Raw genomic sequence first — 24,709 nt, 5'->3', positions numbered from 1 at the left:
GTTATTCAGAAAATGTGTTGTTGTTGAAGAAACAAAAAACTTTTCTGCTTTAAAAAAATTCTAATGAGTTCTCCGCCCATGATTCACAAGCTTTTGGTCAGTAATATCAGTTAAGTTGATAATGATGCAACTGAAGACCAGGGTGGGGGGTGTAACGAACTATTTTTTGACGATACCTTAAATATAAGCTTACATTATGCAAAAAAAAAAATTAATATTAAAGTTAAATAGGTATCTTGTTACTCAGAATAAATAACCTATGACAGCAAATTTCCAGAGAAAGCTGTTGAAGTTCTGTACTTACACATACAACACCGTTCTGGTATCACCAACTTTCCCAGCATCTCCAACCGTAAGGGTATCATAGCCTCTTTCCAGTTCAAACTCTTCAAAAGCAAGCTTTATGACCTATTAAAATGAAGTAAGTTAGTTATTTCAAAACACAGATACAGGTTACCTGATCTGCTAATTAGGAAAAAAAAAGTTTGACTAGCATAAGTCAAGTCATAAAGGATTCACGCCTACTGATTTCACTTATTCTTACTTGACTCGAGAAAGACACAGAAAATGTGAAAAAAGAAATTTCTGTATTTTCTAATACCAAGGCAGAAGCCTTTGGTGTAGTGTTTTAGAGTTATCAAATGCTAAAGACATCCATCACCACTAACTGGTGATAACAACTGTTCTTATTACTGAAAAGTTGTTTTCTACATTACTATAATTCAGTAAAAATTATATAGGATAATAAAAATTATATAGGATAATACTGAAAGTATATGAAGTTAGTTACATTATACAATAACAAGATGGCAGGTGTGAACTATCACTTCATGAGAAGGTGGTGGAGGCTGCACAGAAATACCAAAGCAGACAATTCCTTATGTAAATTACTAAATTACAATTTCACTCAATGTCTAATCATGAACTGCCCATAAAAATTAAAAATACTTTGTTCAGAATTGTTTGAAAAATTACAATTTTCTAAAACTGTAGTTTTATGAGACAAAATAAAGTATGAAAATAGATTTAGTTTTGCTTGGAACACTTCTAAGATAAGCACTTTTCAGAGTTCGGTATTGGTGAGTAGTAGCTGCAGTATGTATACATACATATCCTGTACCTTTCTGCATTTTGATACCAAGATTTCTGCAGACAACTTGATATCAAAGTGCAAAATGCTGCAAAGACTTTCCAATAAAATTATTCATTTTATCTTTATACTAATTTTGGCAGATATTTCTGGACAAACTTTCATATAGTTTCATCCATTGCATGTAAATGTGATTAATTTTTCTTCTGTTTTGTGGTTAACAGCAATATTTGGCACATATTCTGGCCTCTTGCAACAGTTGTCTTCTGCTACTATTTTGACAAACACATGAAAAGCCAATGGTCTCCATGCACTTGAGTTTATTCCAGTGTGATGTTAATAGCAGAACACATCTCACAAATTTTAGTTCTGCAAAGAGTAAGCATTCAGGCTAAACTAGTTGTTTAAACTTCCTTGATATTAGAAAAGTCAAGCAATTATAGGATGGAATTTATCCCATTTAGCTCATATCTGTGTTGGAATAGGAAGAATCCTGTCCTACCAACTGCAGAAGGAACCTACACCACTACGGTAGACTAGACTTACCTTGAACTTTGTTGCTCTAATCTAAAGAGAAGCCTAAAGAGAAGATTCTGTTTATAAGAAATTACCAATTGGTCTAATAGAATGTATTACCTCTTGCTACAAATTCACATCTTGGCTTTCGTACCTTGCTTTGTCATCTCTGCTACTTTTATTTTAATGTTTCAAAAAGTAGGTTAAAATTTACTCCAGGACTAAGACCCCCATAAGGGGGTTCTGTGATCTAATACAGGTCCTTTATAGCATATTTTGCCAGCCTGCCATATTGTGAGATAAAGTGTACTTCCTTACCTAAATTATGTTTCAAAAATCATGAGAATTTCAGGCAGCATACTGTGGACTAAATAATATACATTTCTGCCTGTTCCTGATGTACCTTCTAGTATTCCTAGATTATAACACTGGTTAGTATGCAAAATTTCATTCCTGAATCAAGGCCATTGAAAACAACTACTTTTAAGGCAATCCTTAATTTATTTGGAAAAAAAAGCTGACAGAATGTTCTACTGGAAAATATGGTAATGCATTATTTTAATATGCTGTATTTGGTTAAACTCACAAACTTACATTCCAATTTAAAACAAACATAAACCTCCATCTCTTTAGTAATAAAATAAATTACAAAAAAGTAATTGGAAATAAGCCATAATGGAAGTTTTAAAGACATAGTAAAGCATCTAGGAAATGTCACACAAAAAGTTTCTTTATGAGAAATATATTGCATGTGAAGAAATGTTAGTTACTATTAAACAAAATCTTGCTATGTAATTTCACTTCTCTACTAATCATTGTTCTATGCTAATACATTTCACCTTCACACACAGGAAAGGATGTTGCAAACATTCAGATGGTTGAGAGTTAAGAGATCTAATTTAAATTCTTTAATATGATTCATAAAACCTAAATTTTATCATGTAAACATTAAGCATTTAGTCTACAGCTCCTTCTACTGCCAGTGGAGAGAAACAGGCATACAGACCACAATTCACATTACCTGTCCTAAAATGGATGAAATTACCGTTTAGAGTTTCCCTTTTTCACTGACTATATGGGGAGTCTGGGTGACCTATGGCAGACTAATGCTTACATAGATAACTTTTACATAAAATGAGTTCCACCTTAGATGAAACTGATTATCCTTAGAGGGATTTTTAAGATTTGTTAGAAGTAGGGGGGTAGGGTAGTTTATTTATTTTTGAGAAAGAATGCAAGACATTTTTGTGGGGATATAGATATGAACAGAATGTGGGAAAAACTTAAGGACTGAACCAGTATCAGCAAGAACAATATACCTACCTGTAGTTAAATAATATTATGTATATACTGAAAAACAGTAAACTAGAAAACTAGGTACTTCTTCAGATTCAATGTTGCTTTGCAATTACATAAACAATAATATTAGTCTATCATCATTAAATATGCTTACTCTGAACTGATTTAAAAAGAAAAAAATAATTACAAAAAGAAATGCAAAAATTACTTCTAAACCTATTATGTTTGTTTCTGGATGACCAATTGTAACTCTTACAGAAGAATGATCCTGTTTCTTCTCTTAAATGCATGAGAGATGAAGTTCCCTTATAAGCAATTCAGAATGACTACTAATGATTAGATAAATAGACTCTGGTAAATAAAAAAGCTTAAAAATATGAGACACCTATGGAGGTGCCTAATGAGAGCTCTGCAAGTGAATTTTCTGTCATAATTACTTTTTCCTTTATCTTGTACATTTGCACACATTACACTTCTGCTGGCATAATTGCTATAGCAAATAATGGGGGAAGACAGAAGACAGCACAAGAGTTGTAATAACAGAAATCTCAGTATGGACATTCTTCCTGGAAGAAGCAAGAGGTGACACTGCAGGGTGATGTTTCCAAAATGCCTAGGTATGCATCTTCTTCTCACTGTTAAGACGGCTGACTTTATTATAATTCTTAATTATGTTAGTAATTCACATACTCAATAATAAAGTACAAAGTGAGAGCAGCTTTGCTTTAAGTTTTGTTTTAAGACGAAAGCAGAAAAGAAGACTACCTGTAAGATCTCCCTCAAATGTACAAACAGATCAAGCAAACAACTTATAATGAGCAAACAGGTACTAATGTAAGGTCTTATGCAAAAATACATCAAATAAAGTAGGGGATCCTTGATGGAGCTTCTCTTGAAGACAAGAAAATAAAGTGAGAGAATCTGTTGCCTTCAAACACAGTAAAAAAAAGTATGAAGAACAGGGAAAAAGAATTGAGGATTCCTAATCTGAAGTTCTAAAATTGTAAATAGAAAATGTTTTTGTTATAACGGCTTTTTAAGGAAAGCTGTTTGCAACTATTACAAGTTACTCCATTTTATTGACATATTAGCTTCAAATATAATAGTGTATTTACCTACTTCACATCTTCTCCTAGGTGCTATATAAAATTTGAAAATAATATGTGATCATACAAATGGTTTTGAATCATCTTCTTTTACAGGCACCTTATGCTGAAAGGAACTTGGAAGTAGAAGAAAACATTGCTACATTCACAAGCATGGAAGGATTACTATATTCTTTCAGATTCCTGAACCTTTTTAAATTTTTCAAAAAGAAAGAAGAGCTGGCTGTTTAAACAAGAGCACTAACTGTTTTTTGGAACATCTATTTTACTTAGAGAACAAAGTAATAAAGAAGCCATGTCAAAGGATGAACCAGCATTAAAGAACACATAGGATGGATCAGTCTGCCGTAAAACTTTGTTGCAAAAATATGCTGTCTCCCTAGCTCATCCCTCCTATAGTAACAGGTCTTTAAATCTTAAAAGCAGGGTGACTACGCCCAAAATCCTGTTGAAAAGGCACAGATCATTGACTAGAAACAGCAATAAAGCTAGGTAGCTCTTATACAAATATAATCATCCATAGAATGTGAACTACGACAACTTCCTTTTCCCCAACTCAAAAAACACGAGAATGTCTATGTCAAATTAGCCTGACCAGTGGGTATACACTATCCTGAAGTACAAGTTATAAATGCAGAGGAATGCTTGATAGAGATATGCTGACATTAGTGCAACCAGGATAACTTGCTTGCAAGAAGAAAATACATGAAGGGGAACATTTTTTGAAAAATTAGGGAGTTTCTTTAACAGAAAAGATTTTCAGTAAAGATTCTTTAAGAAGTTACTATTCACTTGTCTCTTCTCAGAGACTTATAAAAACAGAACTTGGAAAATATTACGAACAATAGGAATTTATTATAAATACAGCTCTCTGGCATCTCTTACTGCAAAAATGTAAATCTAACTGGATTTGGGTGCAGTTACATCACCAATCAAAATAAAGAAATCCTGAAACATAAAACATCAGAAAACTAAGCTTCAGCTTTATTAAGCACAACTTTCCAACATTTTAGGTGTTCACAGTAAAGATCTGACCAACACAATTAATGGACCCTGGTGAGTTATTCTGCTTGCCAGACACTAGTATTTGCTCTGTTTACTTCCCTGTATGTCCCTGACTAAAGTGAAAGCCTAAGCACCTAACGCATTTGCAGACAACTATGGGGTAAACATTTACATTTAGGTGTCTTCATTAGACCCTGAATTCAGATCCCAACAAACATCATCTTTGTTAGCATAATCCACTAAATAGTCTGAAACTGATGACTGCCTTACCCACTGCCAAGTTTGTTCTAGCACTACGTGTTGCCCATTGCCTACCGTCTCCTCTGTGGCCCTTGCCACCTCTACTCACATTAGAAGAAGGTGCACGTTCACAAACAGGAGATCAAGCTTCCCTTTCCCCCCACTTTTCCTTCTCTTTTGATTATTGACTCTGAAAACTTCAAGGAGTGATTTTTTGTTTGTTTGTTTTCTTAACTAAGAAATTGTAACAGTTGGGTTTACAAATAATTTTAATTAGAAGATATCAATATGCTTTACAAAGGAAGTCAATCCTTATTACTACAACTCAAGACCAAAATACAGACAGGTTAAGAAATCTGCCAAAGAGAAATCAGTAATCTGAGAAATGTTACTATCCAGACTCCTAATTCAGATCTCTGTTAATTAGGCAGCGCTTTCTTCCTTGAAATGATATAGAATTGAAAGGTGGCAAGAACAGTTAAGTGTATTTTCAGTGGGCTTTTTACCAGAAATAGGAGAAACTTACTCACTTTCAGTTTTCTTCAAAATCCAGGGGGGAGATGGTGTTTACATTTTTATTTAAATATTTGAAAAAAGTGAGTTTTTACATTAAATAAATAAACAATATTTTAAGTTTGTCCTAAAAGGCATTTTAAAAATCTTCATCTACAACAAGGGTGAAGAACTGATGGATCCAAAATCATAAATATTTTAATTATAGGCTAGATGTGATTATAGATTCAAATATTTGACTACTACAAGAAACACATACTGGGCTGAAGTATTATTAATCAATGTAACAAACTAAGAACAGAAAGAGCAAAAATAATGACCTTTAAAACAGGTTATCAGTTTGCACAAAATATATATATATATATTTATTTATTTATTCTTACAAATAAACAGCATCTTTTTTATTTTCACAATCCTGTCTAAATTCCCCTCAGTCAGACTGGGCCAAGCTATACTGGTATCTGACACATGAGCACTGTAATTGGATATGAAAAATTAAGAATACCACTTTCATCAGAAGGCATAAATGCTTGTGCTCACACATGAAATATGGGTGTATATGATATCACTTGTCACAAATTTTGCATCCGGATAATGAAGTTTCAGTTAGCAAGAGCTTACAGAATTACACATAAATTAGATTCCAATTGTAGATCATCTGTCATTTCCTAAACAGGAAAGACGGTTCTGTATAATTTTAACCCATTAAGGTAATACATGTTGGGTCCGAGTACATTTTCATCCTACTGAGGAATTTGCTTGAGCAGCAGTGAAGATATTTAATCTCAGATATTAAAAAATAATTTAACTGTTATTCATTCAGAAATTGTAAGTTGTTTTTAAATATAGGAGCCTTAATGACCATTAAATTTTCCTCTTAAAACACTGAAATTACGTGGTAGCTGGTACTCTTGGGATCCACATTTTGTAAAGTCAAACAGATAGCAAAATATTTTTGTTTTTCCATCTTCCATTATGCAACAATAGATTTCTATTGCCCAAAGCCTCTGAAAGGTAAACTATTTTCCACAGCAGTGTTTTTCCTAACTTGGTATAGGTACAACTGCAATTAATGAGACACAAAATGAATAAATCATAAGTCCCAGACTGAAACAGTCTTTCTCCAAGGAGACAAAATAAAGTGTAGGCCAAGAAAAGGGGGGTAGGGGGTTGCTAGTCAAAAAATTTTATTCCTTCATTTTTTGTTGAGTGACAGAATATTTACAGAAAATGTTTGGATTATTTGGGGGTTTTTTATTCTGAAGAAGTTCTTGAAGGCTTTTGAGTTCTATTTTTTGTTTAACAATTACACCTACTTAAAAATAATTATGAACAGAAAGTTGTTCATTTTTCAGTATTGTAATTTTGATTTATATTTCTCATTCTCAGAAACTTTTCTTCTTAACAACTACTAATGATTTGAAAATGAACCTAACAAACAACCACCCTTGAGGGAAATTAAATAATAATAAAAAGCAAGCAATAATAAATCAAATAATAAATGGTGTTGTTGCTTTTCTTAAAAGAAAAAAATAAAATACAACCCCCAGAATCATAAAATCTTCATTTTCAAATCCTAAAGTTAAATCAATGCTATAACAGCATTTTTTTTTGTTGAAGTGTAGGTGGAAGGCAACATGGAAGCTGGTTGTGGCACACTGAGCAAAAAAGACCTTCATAACTCCACAGAACTCTATTTAAAAAGCTGTGCTGTGTAATTCTTTTCTATTGCCAATGCTCACAAGAGGTTTCATGGAGATATAATTCCAGAATGCTTGAAGATGAAACTTGTAGTGACCATTATTTAAAGACTATCTGAACTCAAGCAGTTTATCAGTTTTATAAGAAAAGATGGTTAAACCGGCAAAAAAAATATATGGCATACTAGTAACTAAAATTCCCAAGGCTCTTCAGTGACTGTAATATACATACGCAAATTAGCACTAGATTCTCACCTTCCTTCCTTGCCACTCTCTTTTCTTTTGTCTCTTTGCATCTTTGTCTTTCAAAGAAAGACTATACAAATGTATCTTGAAAAGAGACCAACAGCAGTAAAGTTAAGAAAATCAGTTCATTTTGTTTATGAGGGTTTAGTTCTTCTAACTTAAACTTCTCATAAAATACAAGCAAAACATTAAAAACATTCAAACATTGAAAAAAGGGTGTGTGGGGGTGTGGGTGTATGTATATATATCAGGAATTTAATGAGTTCTATATGTTCCAACTCAAATGTCATTGTACAAGATAAAGTGAGGGAATTTATATACCTTCATAATGACATGTTAGCCACTGGGATATCCAGGAGATAGTAATAATGAAAAACGACAAAGCAGTGTCTGTGTTTATGCCTTTAAACAAAAATTCATTATAGGAAATCTATAACTTTATAAGCAACATAAGTACTTCCAACGCCAACATTATTTTTAGCTGAACATGTTGGAAAATGCCTTTATTTCATGCAAAGTACATGCTAGAGCTATCTAATTTTAAAGAAAGTTTCCTTAACAGTCTGTCTACAATAGCAGAAAGGGCCACAAACACTTTTTTTCCCTAGAAGTAGGGTACTTCAGCTTGTCAGAGGGATTTTTTTTTTTTTTTTTTTTATTGCTGCAAAACAGCTCCAAGCTCACAAGCAATTTCATTTTAAAGGAAAGGTCAGGAATCTTGGCACCGCACTGCATCATGCAACGAAGGTAATTGAAGTAAAATTGGAAACCCTCCAAAGGCACAGGGAGATGCCTAAATATTTGTAAAAGTAAACACCTCAGAAACATATAAGGTATTAGAATTCATTTACTAGAAATGCATATAGTCTCAGAGTTCAATTACTGTTTAATGTTATTCAGAAAAGAAAATGGAAAGGTCTCAGACATATTGAGAAGAAAGAAATTCTGACAAAACAGGTATGTTACTGTGCTAATTAAAGAACATTTATGGAAATGAACTTGAGAGTAAATGCAAACAGCAGATCAGGATATAGCTGATCTTTCTTTGGGCTCAATTCAGATGTCCACACTTAGATATTTCTGTCATTTAAGATGCCTTTTCATCCTGCCTGACTTTCCACAGCCTCTCCAGAAGGGTATGGGTTTTCTACAGTCCAGTGTCATACCTGCTTGTCTTGCATGGATATCTCAAGTACCCCAGGGCATTTCACACTGTACTAGACACCAGAGGATGACCAAATGAGTGGAGTCCCCTGTGTCCACCCTCCAGTGTCTGATGTCATGAAAAGGATTCTGATTCATGTAGGAAACCTCTTATTTAAGAGGTTAAGACACATAAAATGTTTATATATACTTACACATAAAAAGTATGCCAAAAATGAACGAGAAACTAAGGCTGAATGTACTCCTGTAAAACAAGAAATTTTACAAGGGCATTGCCTTGTCATAAAGCTAAGGTTTTATATGGACATTTTTCAGATAATGTAACACCACAAAGTAAAAATGTATTAAGCTTAACTTCATTCTGAATTAAAACATGTAAATAAGTTTGTCCTGTGTTGAAATTAGGAATAAGCAAAGCTTATGAGCAAGAATTTTTTTGGATATTATAGTTCCAGATTAAGCCAAACTATGAAAGCTGCATTTTCTCCAAGCTTTTTTCCCTACTATGTTTTTAAAACATACAACAGCATGGCTTGCTGTCCCAACTGTATTTTTGAAATAAGGAACCAAATGTTTTCCAAATAATTCCCTGTATTCCTCTAATAAACCAAAACTCAAGGATGAAATTCTGGCCCTGTTTAAGTAAACAGCACATGAGGATTTTCAAGTTGAAATATATTCTAATCATTTTGCTAATAACTCATTCTATTAAAAGGAAAATATTTAAATGATTACCTGATAAGTAGGTTAGCTTTTACAAGCTTACATCATACTTGTTTGTACTTCATCACCCATCACATAAAATATTTTTTTCCAAATACTGTGATAATATTCTCAACACAATAAAAATTAAGTCACATTGGTTTAAATTACTGTTTATTTTCTGGCTTAATAATATATATTCTACCTTAATACCAAAAAAGAGGCAATCTGTTTTATTTTGGAGAAACTTAAAATAAGTACAATCTAGTAAGTAGTGAGAGTGCTAACTTTGCAGTTTACTGGTTGTGAATAAGCAAGCCAAGTTAAAAACTCTAAAGCTTACTTTAATCTTTTAAAAGTTACAAAATCATACCTATTTCCAGATGTCAGACTTTGCAAAGCTTCTTGTTCCACCTGACTTGTGTTCATCAGCTCCACCATGTTCTAAGCAATCGGGCATTATTCCAAACAACCCTCTCTTTCTAATATTGTTATCTGCAGATGTACTACTACAAGGTAACAACAACCCTAACCCCTCTCTTTTCCATCCAAAGAGAATAGAGACTTCCCCACAGCTGTTCTCATAACACTCTCCACTTATTTTCAAGTGGCCACTAGCATGATTGCATCTCATAACACTTGGAAAATTGCTATCAAAACCGAGATCCTAATATCAAACTCAACAAACAGAGAACGATTATATTCACTTACTCACCACAAAACCGAGTCATTCACAGTTTGTTCAGATGTAGCTCAGTAAATACGATCCTTTCTGCCACGAGAAGGAGAAAGACCAGGGCACCTACCACCCACTAGGGCAACAGCCCGAGCCAAGCCCCGGCCGGAGCCGCTTTTAGGCCGGCTGTGACAACGGCCGGGCGGGGCGGGGCGGGGCGAGGCGGGGCGGGGCATTGTTACCTCACAGCGGGCGCCGGCGCGGGGAACCCCATATATGGTGACGGCCCGGCCGCCCCGGAGCCACCCCGCACCCATCGCCCCTCACCTTAACCGGGGCGGCAGCTCGCCAAACTTAGCTGGGAACCGGTGAAAAGGAAAGCGGCTGTGACTGTAAAACATACAGCAATATACCCCAGTGGACCAAAGACTGAAGAGGTAGAAACCCTCAACATGAGCATTGTATGCCTCCCAGCAAAGAGCTCGGTTTTTAGAAACTGTTTTCTGTAACATGCCTTAATGTTACTTTGATGTGATCAAACACCATATTATGTATTTCTCACAATATATGCCGATGTTGGATTAAGCATAAATATGCCGACTGAAAAATCTAGAGCAGGCGATTGTAAACTCATCGTTTTTCTGCTCCATGTTGCTCAGGGTTCTGTTTCTAGGTGTTCCTCATGCGCATAAGGCTACCTCTTAATCTAACTGTCCTGAAATCTAATCTGCTGGGCACAAATGCCTGAAAACCAGGACAGAGCAGAGCCCGCTCATCCAGTTCCTCAGAGCTTGCAGTCTGACAGGGCACTGTGAGCAACAGTTGTCCCAAGAAAAAAGCGTAGCCTCTCCTAATCTTTGGATAAAAGAAACGTAGGCATTCATGTCTGTGAGAGAGCACCGACAAGGTGAGAATAGACCAAACAAACGAAAGGCAGTCGCCTAAACCAAACAACCCCTCGGGGGTACTCTTATCTCTGGCTTTTCCAGCTCCTACCCTGAGGGAGTGAACTCCTGCTCTGATGCGACCAACTCTTCCCATGCGTTTTGTTCACGCAAATGAATGTGCGGATCCCCAGCACAGTATGTAGTTGCCTTTACTGAATTTCTACTCATTTTTGTAACAGGGCAGGATTCTATTAGCTGTGAGATTCATTTTGGTATAGAAGACTCAAGGGGACGCTTCAAGCAAATTCAAGCTAGCAATACAAATCAAAGCATGCGAGTTACTGCAATTTAACTAGCTACGGACTTTTTGCTGAGCCACAGTAACTGATTACTCCGTACACCGGGCCCCTTGCGTTTGGGAAGTAAACAACGTAGCTGAAACCCTCTTCAGGGTGGTAATCCTGCCAAATAAAATTGTGAGTACTTCTTCACTAAGGTGAATTTGTCAGAGATACAACTTAAAAAAAACCTACAAAACATAATGGTATATGAAAGTACTGATCTATATAGCCATGGCTTTCAGTTTGTTTCCAAGCACTGTTTTCAGCCCTTGACCAAATCAACAATAAGTAATACTGAATCAGCATTTCTACATAAATAGGCACTCAGAATCAGGTCCTGATAATGTTTTGGTTTTCCAGCTTTGCCTAGTTAAAGAATCTTCTGAGATGTTTTGAATTAACACATTTATGTTTTTATTTTTGCTCTAAAATGATACTAATCTTATTTTCTGCCTAGAAGAATTTGTTTCTTAACTACAATGTTAAGAATCATATACGTCTGTGTATCATATAGAATAATTCTCTTAACATTATAAGTTGAAACGTTAAAATTACTTGCACAAAAAATGAATTTGTATTTAACTACATTAAACATTAATTTACTATGAGTGGTGATAAAATAGTGATAAATAGTGATAAAATAATTTCTCCTAAAAGACCTAAGAGTAATGACAGTGATGGCAACATATACATTTTAAGCCTTGTTCAGCAATGCTTCTAGTTGTTTAAATTTCTAAAAATAAAAAGCACAACACAAAAGCCAATTATGTACTTACTATCTTTTTTGGTAATTAAAATCTACCTATCTCAGCTTTAAAATCTAGTCTCCTCTACCTCAATTTACCTTCTCAAATCCTATGCTGGTGATAAAGATGTCCTTCATACCTCAGTGATCATTAATATATTTATTTTCACCCTGTCCCATTCTCTAAAATTCATCTATGTTAAGAGAAAATGTTAAATATGGTTGACTTCTAAGGATTACAGGCTTGCTTTTACATATTTGCATCTGTAAGAACTTGAGTAGAGCCTTTCTTGAGCTATATTGATTAAAAAAAACAAGATCAGAATCATGGAAGATGATCTTAAGGCATGAGTTCAAAACCGTATGGCAGTCTCCTCAAATATGCAGATAACAGTGCACTGCAAGGGCACACTGGGGCACAAGCCATGGTTGGGCTCTAATTCAAATTATGTACGGGTAAACAGAATAGTCTCTGTCAAATTCACTTAGGCATCATCTGTAATGAATATATAATGAGAGGACTCTGTAAAAACTCCATTAAAATGTAAAGAGAACAGTAGAAAGGATGGCTGCAGTTTTCCCTCTGCAGTGGCATGTGACTTACTTTTAAATCACAGTGTATAACTTATACATAATTTACTCTGTGAAAACTGTTTTAATTTTCCTTAATAGCAAAATATGTTGTCAATAAAAACAGAAAAAAAGAAAGAATGTCTTTACAGGTAAAGTTCAAAAGCTTTTAGACTAGTTTAAAATAAGCCATCTTGCTTCCAAAATAGGAGTAGATTTAATGACTATCTTGTTGAAATTTTTATAGTCATCTAGAAACTTGAGGTTATTGGATAGAAACTTAAATACAGTGTAAAACATTCTTCAAACAATCTGGGCCAGTGACTGAATAAAGTAAGTTTTAAGATATAAGGATGGTACAAATTGACTTACATGTCAACGAAACAACTGCAAAAAAACTTAAGCATAGTTACAGGCTTACTTTTGCCTTTTTTAGCTAATTAACAAAATAATGTTCTTGTCTTCCTGTAATTTATTCTTTTGTTTATTATGTTATTAAACATAAGCATTAAAAGCAAAGTGTCATTAGATTATCACATTAATTCTGATTTTATAATTGTAAGGAACATCACATGAATACAGTCCCATATTTTATTATCATAATTCCCATGTGTTTATACAAATACATTTAAAGATGCAGTATATCACAAAATACTGTAGAACATCCCTCAAAGTTTAAGTACAGTATGAATTTATTATATTTAGTATAAATTCTGTTACTGGCATTATTTTATTATGTGAGGCTGCAGAACGAGGCTTTGCAATGCACTGTTTGGGGGTGTTGACCTGGATAAGCATATTCAGGTTTAGTCTTCAGTAAAATTGATTTATCTTGAGGGAAAATAAAAGCACTGTATTAAAGGAGAGAGGTTAAAAAACCATGACAAAACTGTGTCCCAGCACTTCATAACAAAAATAGATCACTCAATGTCCATGTGGGCTAGAGCTACTTTTTAACACTTGACCAAAAAAAGGTATTATTCTTTATAGCCTGAAATGAAAATGAAAGGAAAAAAAAGAATTTCATCAAGATACAGGTAAAAAAATACATTTTAAAATGTAATAAACATTGTCTTTTGATGTCATATGTATGCAATAACAAATTGGTGGCCTTTTTACATGAAGACAAGAACTTACAGGAAAACATAAAATATGGCCTTTATTATCAGGCATATGATATTCTTAAATTATAAAAAGAATAATAAAGGATTTTTGATGCAAACTGTAAACTGTCTGATGATGCCATACACAGAAATTAACAGAAGTGCAGTATCTTACAGCTGTACATATGTAAGAACTGTTGCTTGAGCTTGATACTGTGGGATCTGGAAAAGTTTCTTCTGGAATTTAGTGAGAGGATGAAAGGAAATTTGATTATAGCATTGGGTTTCCCACCTTCCTCTAATTATGCAACATCTTACAGCTCTTTTCTGACTGAAATCTGACTTGGAGAACAGCAACAGGAATGAGAGTTTCCCACTCAGTATGTGCCATAATCACACCCTGTGTGATGAAAAGTGTAGGTCATCTACATGCCTGAAGAGAGTGGCATTAAAGTTGAGTTGAAACAGAAACATAGCTAAATGCATGACAGTCACTTAAGATATGGGTGATTAGAGGCCTGATAAAACACCTGTAACTGTAGATGAAAGGGTGTAAAGCAGGCATGAATCAAATCCATGTGGACATCTGCATGGACTTCTGCAGAGAATGTTCAAGCTGTAAGCTTTGAAAAACACCGTCTTGCTCTTTATCACTGAGAGCTATGTTTCCTTGGACTGACTGCCTCAATGCTCACTTGTGATATGTATACTGAAAGAGTATATTATTAAACCCAACAGATTGCCATATATGCATACCAGAAAACAATTTAGACCTTCAGAATACAGCTGATTGGTATTACCAGACACAGTAGCTGTACCTACCTATACATACACACAAACGTATAGCCATACATATAATTTTAATCAGAAACATTTTAGTCAGAAACACAGTGACTAGCTATGCTATACCTGAAAACATTTGGAAACAGAAGTGATACAACTTCCAGTATCTGATCTTTCCATAACATGTTTCCATAAACATACTATTTGAAAATATTAAATTCCCCACTATCAGTATGCACTATTTGAATCTTTTGTGTGTACATACACATATATATAAATTCATTATATATTCATGATCCTCCCATCTATTTGTACCGTTTATGATTTAGATTTTAAAATGCATGAAAAGTTGAAAGAAATGTATGGAATGAAAGTAAACGTGTACACTTCAGTTTAACCTGTAAGCTAGAAATTTATAATCAAAAGTGTCATACCTACTTCTATCATAAACCTACACCACTTAAGCCTCAGCTAGCAAGTTTTATATTCACAATGAGTAGAGAGTAAAATTCCTAACCAAATATTATCTAGTGCCATCTATCAGGAAAGCCAACTTATTCTAATAGACTTCTGATACTGCTTTTCTAGATGCTGCAACTATAAATCAATAAAACTTGTACTATATTCCAAAAAAAGTTAAAGTCCCAAATTACTTAGTTTCTTTGGATTTCTTTTATATATTTCCTTTGCATTTAATGAAATGCTTATCACTCCCTTTCCTTTTGGTCCTAAGTCAGTATGCTCTTATTTTATTCCTTTGGTTCCTGAGTCTATTTATTTCTTAATTTTTAAAGACCTTAGGCATTTAAAAACGTATCTGCATCATGTAACAAAGGGCTATTCTAAAACAGGCCATTTCTAAAAGGCCTTTTGGCCAATCTGTTTGTTTTATCAGATCTTCAGAATTTTCTTGCTTTTGCTCTTTCCTTCTCTCCTTCCTTGTAGACCCCGTACCTCACACCTTTGCATGAAATTGAATTTGTTCATGAAACTGAATTATTAGCATTACTAAGCATAAATTGCCAAGTGTAAAAACAAATGAATTAGTGAATACCACTAGATGTGAGGTACAGTTTGGGTATGGAAATATTAACAAAGAAATATAAATTATCAAAGCTTCATTACTTCTTTGCATTTTAAGGTTATCTGGAGATAGAGTGTGCCATTCCTGGTTTCAATCACAATAGATTTCAGATGCAAAGCAGTATAACTCTATGCAGAGTTAGCTATTTAATAATTGATTATTTAACTAATGATTATTCAGTAAAAGATAATCAACTTTATGAGTGTTAAGGAGATTTATTTTTCTAACCCATGCAAGTATTTTTGAAAACTCCATCAGACTTCATGCCTTTTATACTTACTGAGCTATTCAAAATCCTTTCCATTCTCTACACAGCTCCCCAAAATTCCTTTTTTCATGACAGCTTTCTTGAAAACAGTTATGTTTTAAAAATCTAAAGGTGATGTTAAATGCTAGTTAGGTAACAGTTCTTTAGAAGAGGATCTGGATGTTATAATAGGGCACAAGCTGAACATGAATCAACAGTCACCTCTGTGAAAAAGTCATACATCATAATAAAGTGCACAGAGTAGTCTGCAACAGATGTGGAGAAATCTTCTTGCTTTAATCAACATTGATGAGACCTCAGCTGCCGAGCTGTGTTCATTTAGACCTGGCACTTCAAGAAAGATGTCAATCAACTGGAGAGACTATTTCCTGTATGAAAATATTAATATTTATAGTTGATATTATTTAGTTCTCAGAAATACAAGTGAGGGATGAGCACAAATCACATAGGTATCCAGTCTGTTTCTTTCAAAATAGAAAGACAGGATACATTCTTAAGCTATGTGATATACCTAGCCATAGAGAGAAAACAACAAAATTAGTAAAACAGCAATGACAGGTTGGTGAGCATGAGCCGGATGACTGAGAGAGTCAGCAAAGCCTTGATTCTATTCACCATCCCACAAATTTGTGTAGAAGCTCTGTTCTACCATTATCTGAAATATTGTATATTGTCTTCGATACGGGTTCAACTAAGTGTGCTCCCTTCCTCCATGAGCAGTGAAATGACCACTAGAGATACTGTGATTCCAGTAGTGCCAATTTTGTTTACACCTGTTCTTTGCCAGTGGAGCAAAGCAGAATAAAGCACTAACTGCATGTCTAAAATCAGGTCTGTTCCTTTAATACTGTAATCTTTTCTACATGTTGTAGTATATAAAGTTTTAAAGACAATTAAATGTAATTACAATGAGACTGTAACACATTAAAAAATCCTAAAGTAAGACTGACAAATCAGCCTTAATTTATTTTGAATTTGAATGACATCTGAATGACAAATAATTTGTGCTTCAGAACTGATATACTTTTTAAAAAATGATCTGATTGGATTCCTACTGATAGATGATAACATAATATCTCTGAGTTACATTACCCTCAGAAGGTCTGTACTTAAACTCTTTATAAAATTTCTCAGCAATAACTCCATCTCCAGGGATAGTATAGTGAAAAAGAAACAAGCATACTCCTATGAAATTACATAAACCTGTAGAATTATAGTGCTATTGACTGTGACAAATTTTGTTTGTCCTGTTTGGATTGTAGCTTTTCTGATGAAAAAAAAAGAAAAAGAAGATGACAATATTCAGGTTTCTTCTTAGAATCACAGAATCATTCAGGTTGGAAGGGACCTTGGGAACTCATCTAGTCCAGCCTCCTGCTCAAAGCAGGGTCAACACTGAATTCAAATTGTGTTGCTCAGGTCTTTGTCCAGTTGGGTTGTGAAAACCTCCAAAGAGAGAGATTCTACAACATCATAACCTGTTCCAGTGCTTCATTGACCTCATGGAGATTTTTTTTTTCTCTTTATATCCAGTCAGAAAATTCACATTTCAATTTATGACCATTGTCTCTTGTTATCCCATCATGTACCTCCATGAAAAGCTAGGTTCTGTCTTCTCAGTAACCTCCTCTTAGTCACTGACAGGCTGCTATTAGGTCTCCCCAAAGCCATCTGTTCTCCAGGCTGAACAAGCCCAGCTCCCCCAGCCTTTCATCACAGGCCATGTGTTCCAGCCCCTTTGGTGGTCCTCTGCTTAGGTTATCAACTTGTCTTATACTGGGATGCCAAAAACTGAATTCTGTATTCCAGATACAGTTTAACAACTACTTAATAAAGGGGAATGATGACTTCCCTCAATCTACTGGCTTTGCTCCTCTTAATAAAGCCCAGTATGCTGTTAGTCTTCCTAGCTGCTAGGGCACACTGCTGTCCACCAGGATCCCCAAGTAATTTTCTGCAGTTGGTTAGCCCCAGCATGTATTGTTGCATGGGGTTATTCCTTCCCAGGTGCAGAACTTTGCATTTGTGCTTGTTGCATGCCTTGAGGTTCCTGTTGGCCCATTCTTCTAGCCTGTCTAGGTCCCTCTGAAAGGCAGCTCTGCCCTTAAACATATTGACATCATGCCCAGTTTGGTGTCATCTGCAAACTTGATGAAGATGCATTCCTTCATCTCCTCCAGGTCACTGATAAGGAATTAAACAGGATATGTCCAGGATATCCCCCTGTGATATTCTACTTGTAACTGGGTAGAGTATATGCCATTAAGCACACTAAGCCTGATGATCCAGCCAGATTTTTACCCATCTGGTCATGTACCCATCTAGACCATAATGTCCCAGCTTGGTTACAAGGATGCTGTGGAAGACCATGGCAAAAGCCTTGCTAAAGTCAAAGTAGATGACATTCACTGTTCTTTCAACCAGAGATCTACTCCTTTTATGATAGAAAGCAGTCAGGTTAGTTGAACAAGATTTACCGAAGGTAAATCCATGCTAGCTGTTCTCAGGCTTTTTCTCCCTCATATGCCTAGAAATGGCTTGCAAGAAGACTTGCTCCATGATTTTCCCAGGAACCAAAGTGAGGACTGTAGGTACCTGGATTGTGCTTCCTCCCCTTTTTAAAGCAAGATGTAACGCTTCCCTTTCTCCGATCATTGGGGACCTCCCTGATATTCAAGACCTTTCAAAGAGGATAGAGAGCATCTTCACAGTGACATGAGTTAGCTTTCTCAGCACCCTTGGATACCTCCCATCTGGTCCCATTGACTGGTGTGGGTCAGGATTTCTCAAGAGATCCATGACTTGATCCTCTTCCACTGCTGGTAGTTCCTCTCTTCTTTGAACCTTGTCTCTAGGCACGAACATCTGGGACACCTTATTAGTGAAGATCAAGCAAAAGAAGACATTGACTACTTCCTCCTTATATGCATCTGCTGTCACTGGATCACCCACACCATTCATGGCTCCAGTATTTCATAGTTGTGACAGCAAAGCTGCCTTTTATTATTATGTTCCTGACCAGTTCTTCCTTGTTTGTAAGTAGCAGATCCAGGAGAATGTTGCACCCTGTTGATTCATCTAGAATCTATTTCAAGAAGTTGTCCCCAGCCCCCTAAAACACCTCCTGGCTTGCTTTTGTTCCACAGTATTATCCTTCCAGCAGGGAGGTTGAAGTCTCTAGTAGAAATCACATCTGCAAGCTTCCTCAAGTTGCTTAAGAAGATCTACTTGTCTACTTCTTCATCCTGACTGGATGGTCTAGAACAAACTGCTACCACAATGTCACCCTCACTGGCCTCTTGCATTGCTTAGTACTGAAAATATTAACATTGCTAACATATAATATTAATGAAAATTGTTAGTAATCACATGTACTGGAGTATTTAAGGAGTACATTCCAAAGCTCAGGTCACTTCATTAGAAGTGATCAATTTTATATTTGGACTGTTTCAGAGAGAAAAAGCAATATTTTTCATAGCTGTGTGGTTGCTGTCTTTATGTCCTGAATCTACCATGTTAAAAAACCTTGAAAGATATGATCTGTAGTTAGCTATGTGCCAGTCAGTGCAAGATTTATAAATGCCTCTTTGAAACGCATCAGCAATTGTGTTTTGCAGAAACTGTAATTGATGATTTTTAAAAATAAGTTCATTATGTTACTGTGCTAGATGATCAAGTTGATTGTGATACTGTAGTTCTAAAATATGTAGGTACTTCTGAAGCAAAACGCTGTTCTGTAACACAGTGTGACATAATGCTTGGAGACAAACACTTACCAAAACCTCCATAACATATGAAAATCCCTGCTAATTTGATCAAAAAAGATCATGTGGTCTTTGAGGGAATGGCTGCGGTCACAAAAAACAGAAATCAAACAAAGGGAAAAAAAAAAAAAACCTCCCCCCCCATCAAAACCAGAGAAGAGTCTGAAGAGTTTATTTCTGACCAAGCAGAACCATAATACTAAAACAAAACACAGCAAAAAATCTGTTTTAAACAGTTTCTCAAAAAGATGCATGCTATTTTGGAGAAATACTCATAAAATAACTAAGAATACTGTTTTCACTCCGGATATAAATACCACCTCTGCCTTGTCATGATGAATAATTTGAGATCTAGTTATCAGTTTGGTGCTTGCCAGCTCTGTTGATTGTGAAGGCTACTAGGAACACTTTCTTCATAGTAAGGTGTAAAGTCTTTCAACTACATGGCAACTCCTGTAGGTTACAGAATGAGACTGAGTATGATAGGGAAGTGCGGCTGTAATGTGACCAAAACAACGCTGTGGACCTAAAATGGTAAGATCTGAAAAACTTCTTTTGGAAGTATTGCTGTCCTCTTCTATGCTTCAGTAGCTTGGCCAGTAGATATGTGTAGAGAAGTGATAGGTTTTAGGAAATGTAGAAGCAATGTAAAGCTGAAAGTTGGCAGATAATGGAATTTGTAGGTTTTGTCTTATTGCTACAGGTGACCAGGAAACTGAGCACAAAGCCCATATCAGAGCACAGAGAGGCAAAGAGCACATTTTCGCCACAGAGCAATGGTAACTGAATTCAGTCTTACGCTAGCAATGCAGTGCACCAGTGAAGACTTTTAGAAGTCTGAGATACACTGTAAGGAGCAGTTTCAGTAGCCTTCTGCTTTGCAAAACACCTACAATCTCCCTTAATGACTGTGTCCTATATGTTCAATAGAAAAAGTGACAAGCTAAGACATTAATGTGAAAGCTTTGGCAAAGGTAAGTGTTTGGGCATACAGCAGTCTGTATCCTTTATAAAAAAAATAAATGGAGCCAAACAATTGCAATCATGTTCAAAGCTGGAGTCTTAAAAGCAAGCTAACAGTATGTCCAGTTTACCTCTGAAATAATAAAATAGATCAGGTATGTGATTTCTACCGAGCACCAATGGGTCAAAAACCAAGGACAAACATGTAGCTTTTGTATATTTCCAAGATCTGAGTCTAAAGAAATAGAGAGTAAAGAAAAGCATGTATATATGATTAGTACAGTTGAGTTACTGTTTACTCACCAGTTGTCACTAGAAAGACATTAGGACAAAAATAAAGAGCAGAAATATAAGAGATTGTTAATGCCAAGTTATTTTTGTTTTGTTAGTATTAGGATTGGCGCTATTGTTCCCTTAAACTGAGGGCTGGCTTGTGCCTAAAGGAAGAACTTAATACCTGTCAATAACATGCCCAGGATACTCCTACTCATGTAGCTATCCTTTGCCTGCTATTAAGAAACATAAGCTGTCAGTAAGATTCAATGAAATGAAAAGAATTGGCTTGACGCTGAGTCTAAGTTCACCATCCACTTGATCTTGTATCACAGAAAACACTATATTTACATGTAATAATAGTTTTCAAGAAACTTTTTGAAATGCAAATGTAACATAATGGAGGAGATTTGTTCTACTTATATTCCTGTCCATTAATCACTTTAAAAAGAAGACCACAAGATTCTTTATGGATTACAAATTGAGATAACAATACTAAAAAATAAACACATTTGAGACTACTCTAATATTAGTTATAAATTCTAATGTGGAATCCTTAATGTCATTTCTAAACCATTTTATTCTCTCTTTATCACTATCAGTGTCTATTTGGTAGACATTTTTATTAGCTAAATAAAAAAATGCTTGCATTACAATCTATGAATATACTGAGTCACCATAAAAAGGTTATATCTAGGTTTAGAGAGCTAGATTTATTCTAATGTTTTTAATAAAAGCTTTACTAGCATATTAATACTTTAGACATTCTGAATGGTACTTTGTATGGAAAAATATACTTGAATGTGGTGACCATCTGGCACAAAAGACTAATTTTGTCATTTTGATACTAATATTTAGGTTCTTTATTTAAATTAAACATTTTTTTCCCTAAGGAAAATACATCAAAGATTATATCACAGAGAAAAAAAATGTGACAAGGTAATATAGAACACTTCTTATTTTACCAGTGTATTCAGTATGATCTAGAAGACCATAGTGCAAGCATATATCAGTTTTGCTTCTATTATTACAAACTGTCCATTGTTACAAAACACTATTCAGAAATGCTACTATGAAAACATTTGTTGCAGAATTTTCTCTTTGTCTCAGTGTTGCTGTAGAGAATAGCAGTTCTCCCTTTTTATTAAAAACATTTCTCATTTTATGATAGCAAAAATAATCTAAAAACATGAACCAAGGGCAAATATGAATATGTAGAAAGCCTCAGAAAATGGCTTGTGATGATGAATTCAACCCATTCCATCTCATCAGGGACCTTTGGACTGTGAGATTAGCATTTTCCCACAGCACCAAAAATGTTGTACCTTTGTTAGAGAACTCAACGTTTTGAATGTCACCAGTACCAGTATCTTTTTTCTATCCCTATCTTATGTGATACAGCATGTGAGCTTACCACTCTGTGACTATCAATAGAAGGAGAATTTAATGGACTACAAGGCATGAATAGACTTTTCAGTTTTCTCTCAGACCAGACAGATAGAGGTACCAAGATTCAGCTTACAGTCAGGAAGCAAGAACTTAACATTTCCTCAGGCCTTTAGAATTTACAAGATGAATTTATGAAACTAAATACAAGTTCGCCAAATTCTATTCCATGCAAAGTCAGTGAAAAAAAAATTCTGGTCTGTATCATTTTGACAGGCTTTTTTAGCTGTTAATACCCACAGAGCTTTATAAAGAATACAGTAATAATAATAAAAAAAAAATCTATCATCATCGTAATTGTTGAAAACTCTTATTGGATATTTACTACTACAAGCTAATTTCATCTGTTTGATGCCAGAAGGATGAGAAGGAAGAGTATTTCTTGAAGGTGAACTGAATTAATATTGTTATGCTGGAACAATTTACATATAACACCAAAAGAATCAAAAATACTTGATACTCTTTCATCCCCATATGACGAAACTGTCTAACAGTGAATTGGAAACAATAAAGACAATAAATATTTAAATCACATCTCAAAATATTACTCATGTCTGTAAAGTTCTCATAAAACTGTGAAAACAATCTGTACTTATAATTCTTTGTCTTTTGGAAGATAAAATTGTTTAAATATTACTATAATGTCTTTCTAGAAAAATTCTTAATTTAGGATCTTAAAGATACCCATGATCTTTAGAGGCTCCTTTCTTAAGTGTTTGAAAGAGGAGAAGACCAGCAATATTAAAGTACCAATTCTTGCTGCAGACCCTCCTTTGTGGGGTATTTACCAAGTAAACATTACAATTCCTGCATAATGTCACATTTTATTGTAAAGCATTTTTAAGGATTTTTATAAAATACTGTTGTGGCACTTTTTTGGTAAAATTCTGCTTGTATAATCAAACACTGTTAGGAATCATAATATCCTTTGTAGAGGGCTCAAATTAAAAGTTTTAAGTTCTATATACTTGTCTATAATCAATTGTCTATAAACTATAATTACTATACTGAAAATGCCACAAAGATAATTTTGATATTTCTTCGGAGATTTCTTAGGATATTTCTCCACTGTAGGAGTGGAGATGAATGCCTAGTAACAGAGAAAGTTGTGGAGTAAATAAATATTTACATACACAAGCATGCCCGCACGCGCGCGCGCGCGCGCGCACACACACACACACACACACACACATATATGTATATAATGAACACATTAGGTATTCCACATGGTGAAATCATTTTGCCAATCATAGAATCATTCAGGTTGGAAGGGTCCTCTGGAAGTCATACAGTCCAACCCTCCACTCAGCAGGTACAATTAGATTATAAAGTTTATCAAAATTCAAGTGCCTATACTAAATTATCAAAAATCTAGTACTATAATAAACATACCATCTTCCTCATTATTTTAGCACATTGTTGTAAATCTAATTCATGAATCATATTTTGATTGACCTAATTGAAAGAATGTGAATTGAAAATAATTTCGCTGAAAACAGTCTCTTACCAACATAGGTGCAATATAAAATGTTTCAAAGCTTATGTGGTCATAGACTTTTATAGCAGAATTCTTCAATGAATACCTTTGAAACAGCTATAAACAGCCACACTTAGCATATCCACATGACTTAAAAAGCAACAGAAGGGAACAAGCAAACAAAAATGTTTTTGAATTATCTCACTACTTATGAAACCCAAATGATTCCACAGCAGAAACTAGACACAACTGGAAAGGTCTGCATTATGATTCTTCCTAATTTTTATAGAAAAAAAAGAACATATTTAAAGTAGACTAGAACTCTGTTTCATAAATCAGCAGTGAGGATGGGACTCAGTATGAGCCTAAACAGATGGCTAGTGCCATTTGAAAGTAGGAGTGTCAGTCCACACATTGCCTGCAGATATAGGATCTGTGAGAGATGCATGAGAGAGATGATTTTCTGAAGCAGACACTGAAGTCCAGAAGAGCACCTCAAAAGGTGCTAGAAGTCTATGGGAAAGTAGCTGAAATGAGCTCTAAAACACCTAAATTTAGATGTTTACCTGTTTGTGTCTAAAGGTTCTTTAGACCTTCATCCTTCAGCATCTAGTGCTAATGGAGATGGTTTAAGTTATCAGAGACGTCTGTGTGGTCTCGCAGATTGAACAGGATCTATAGGAAACCTGTGAGTTTATGGATCCACATCTGGAGGCAAAGCAGAATAACTTAGAGAATCTTAAATGGC

General features: G+C 34.9%; 1 protein-coding gene across 1 annotated transcript in view; it reads right to left on the bottom strand.

The window, feature by feature from the left end:
• CSMD1 (CUB and Sushi multiple domains 1) overlaps positions 1-24,709 on the bottom strand; it is a 1,279,784-nt gene that overhangs the window by 400,195 nt on the left and 854,880 nt on the right. Inside the window, exon 11 of the mRNA XM_067294827.1 lies at positions 305-408. Within this exon, the coding sequence (XP_067150928.1) occupies positions 305-408 (104 nt within the window). The remainder of the gene's footprint in view (positions 1-304; positions 409-24,709) is intronic.

The sequence above is a fragment of the Apteryx mantelli genome, chromosome 3, assembly GCF_036417845.1.
Source record: "Apteryx mantelli isolate bAptMan1 chromosome 3, bAptMan1.hap1, whole genome shotgun sequence".
NCBI lineage: Eukaryota > Metazoa > Chordata > Aves > Apterygiformes > Apterygidae > Apteryx > Apteryx mantelli.
The sequence above is the reverse complement of the archived record's forward strand: the minus strand, read 5'-3'. Positions and strand labels throughout refer to the sequence as shown.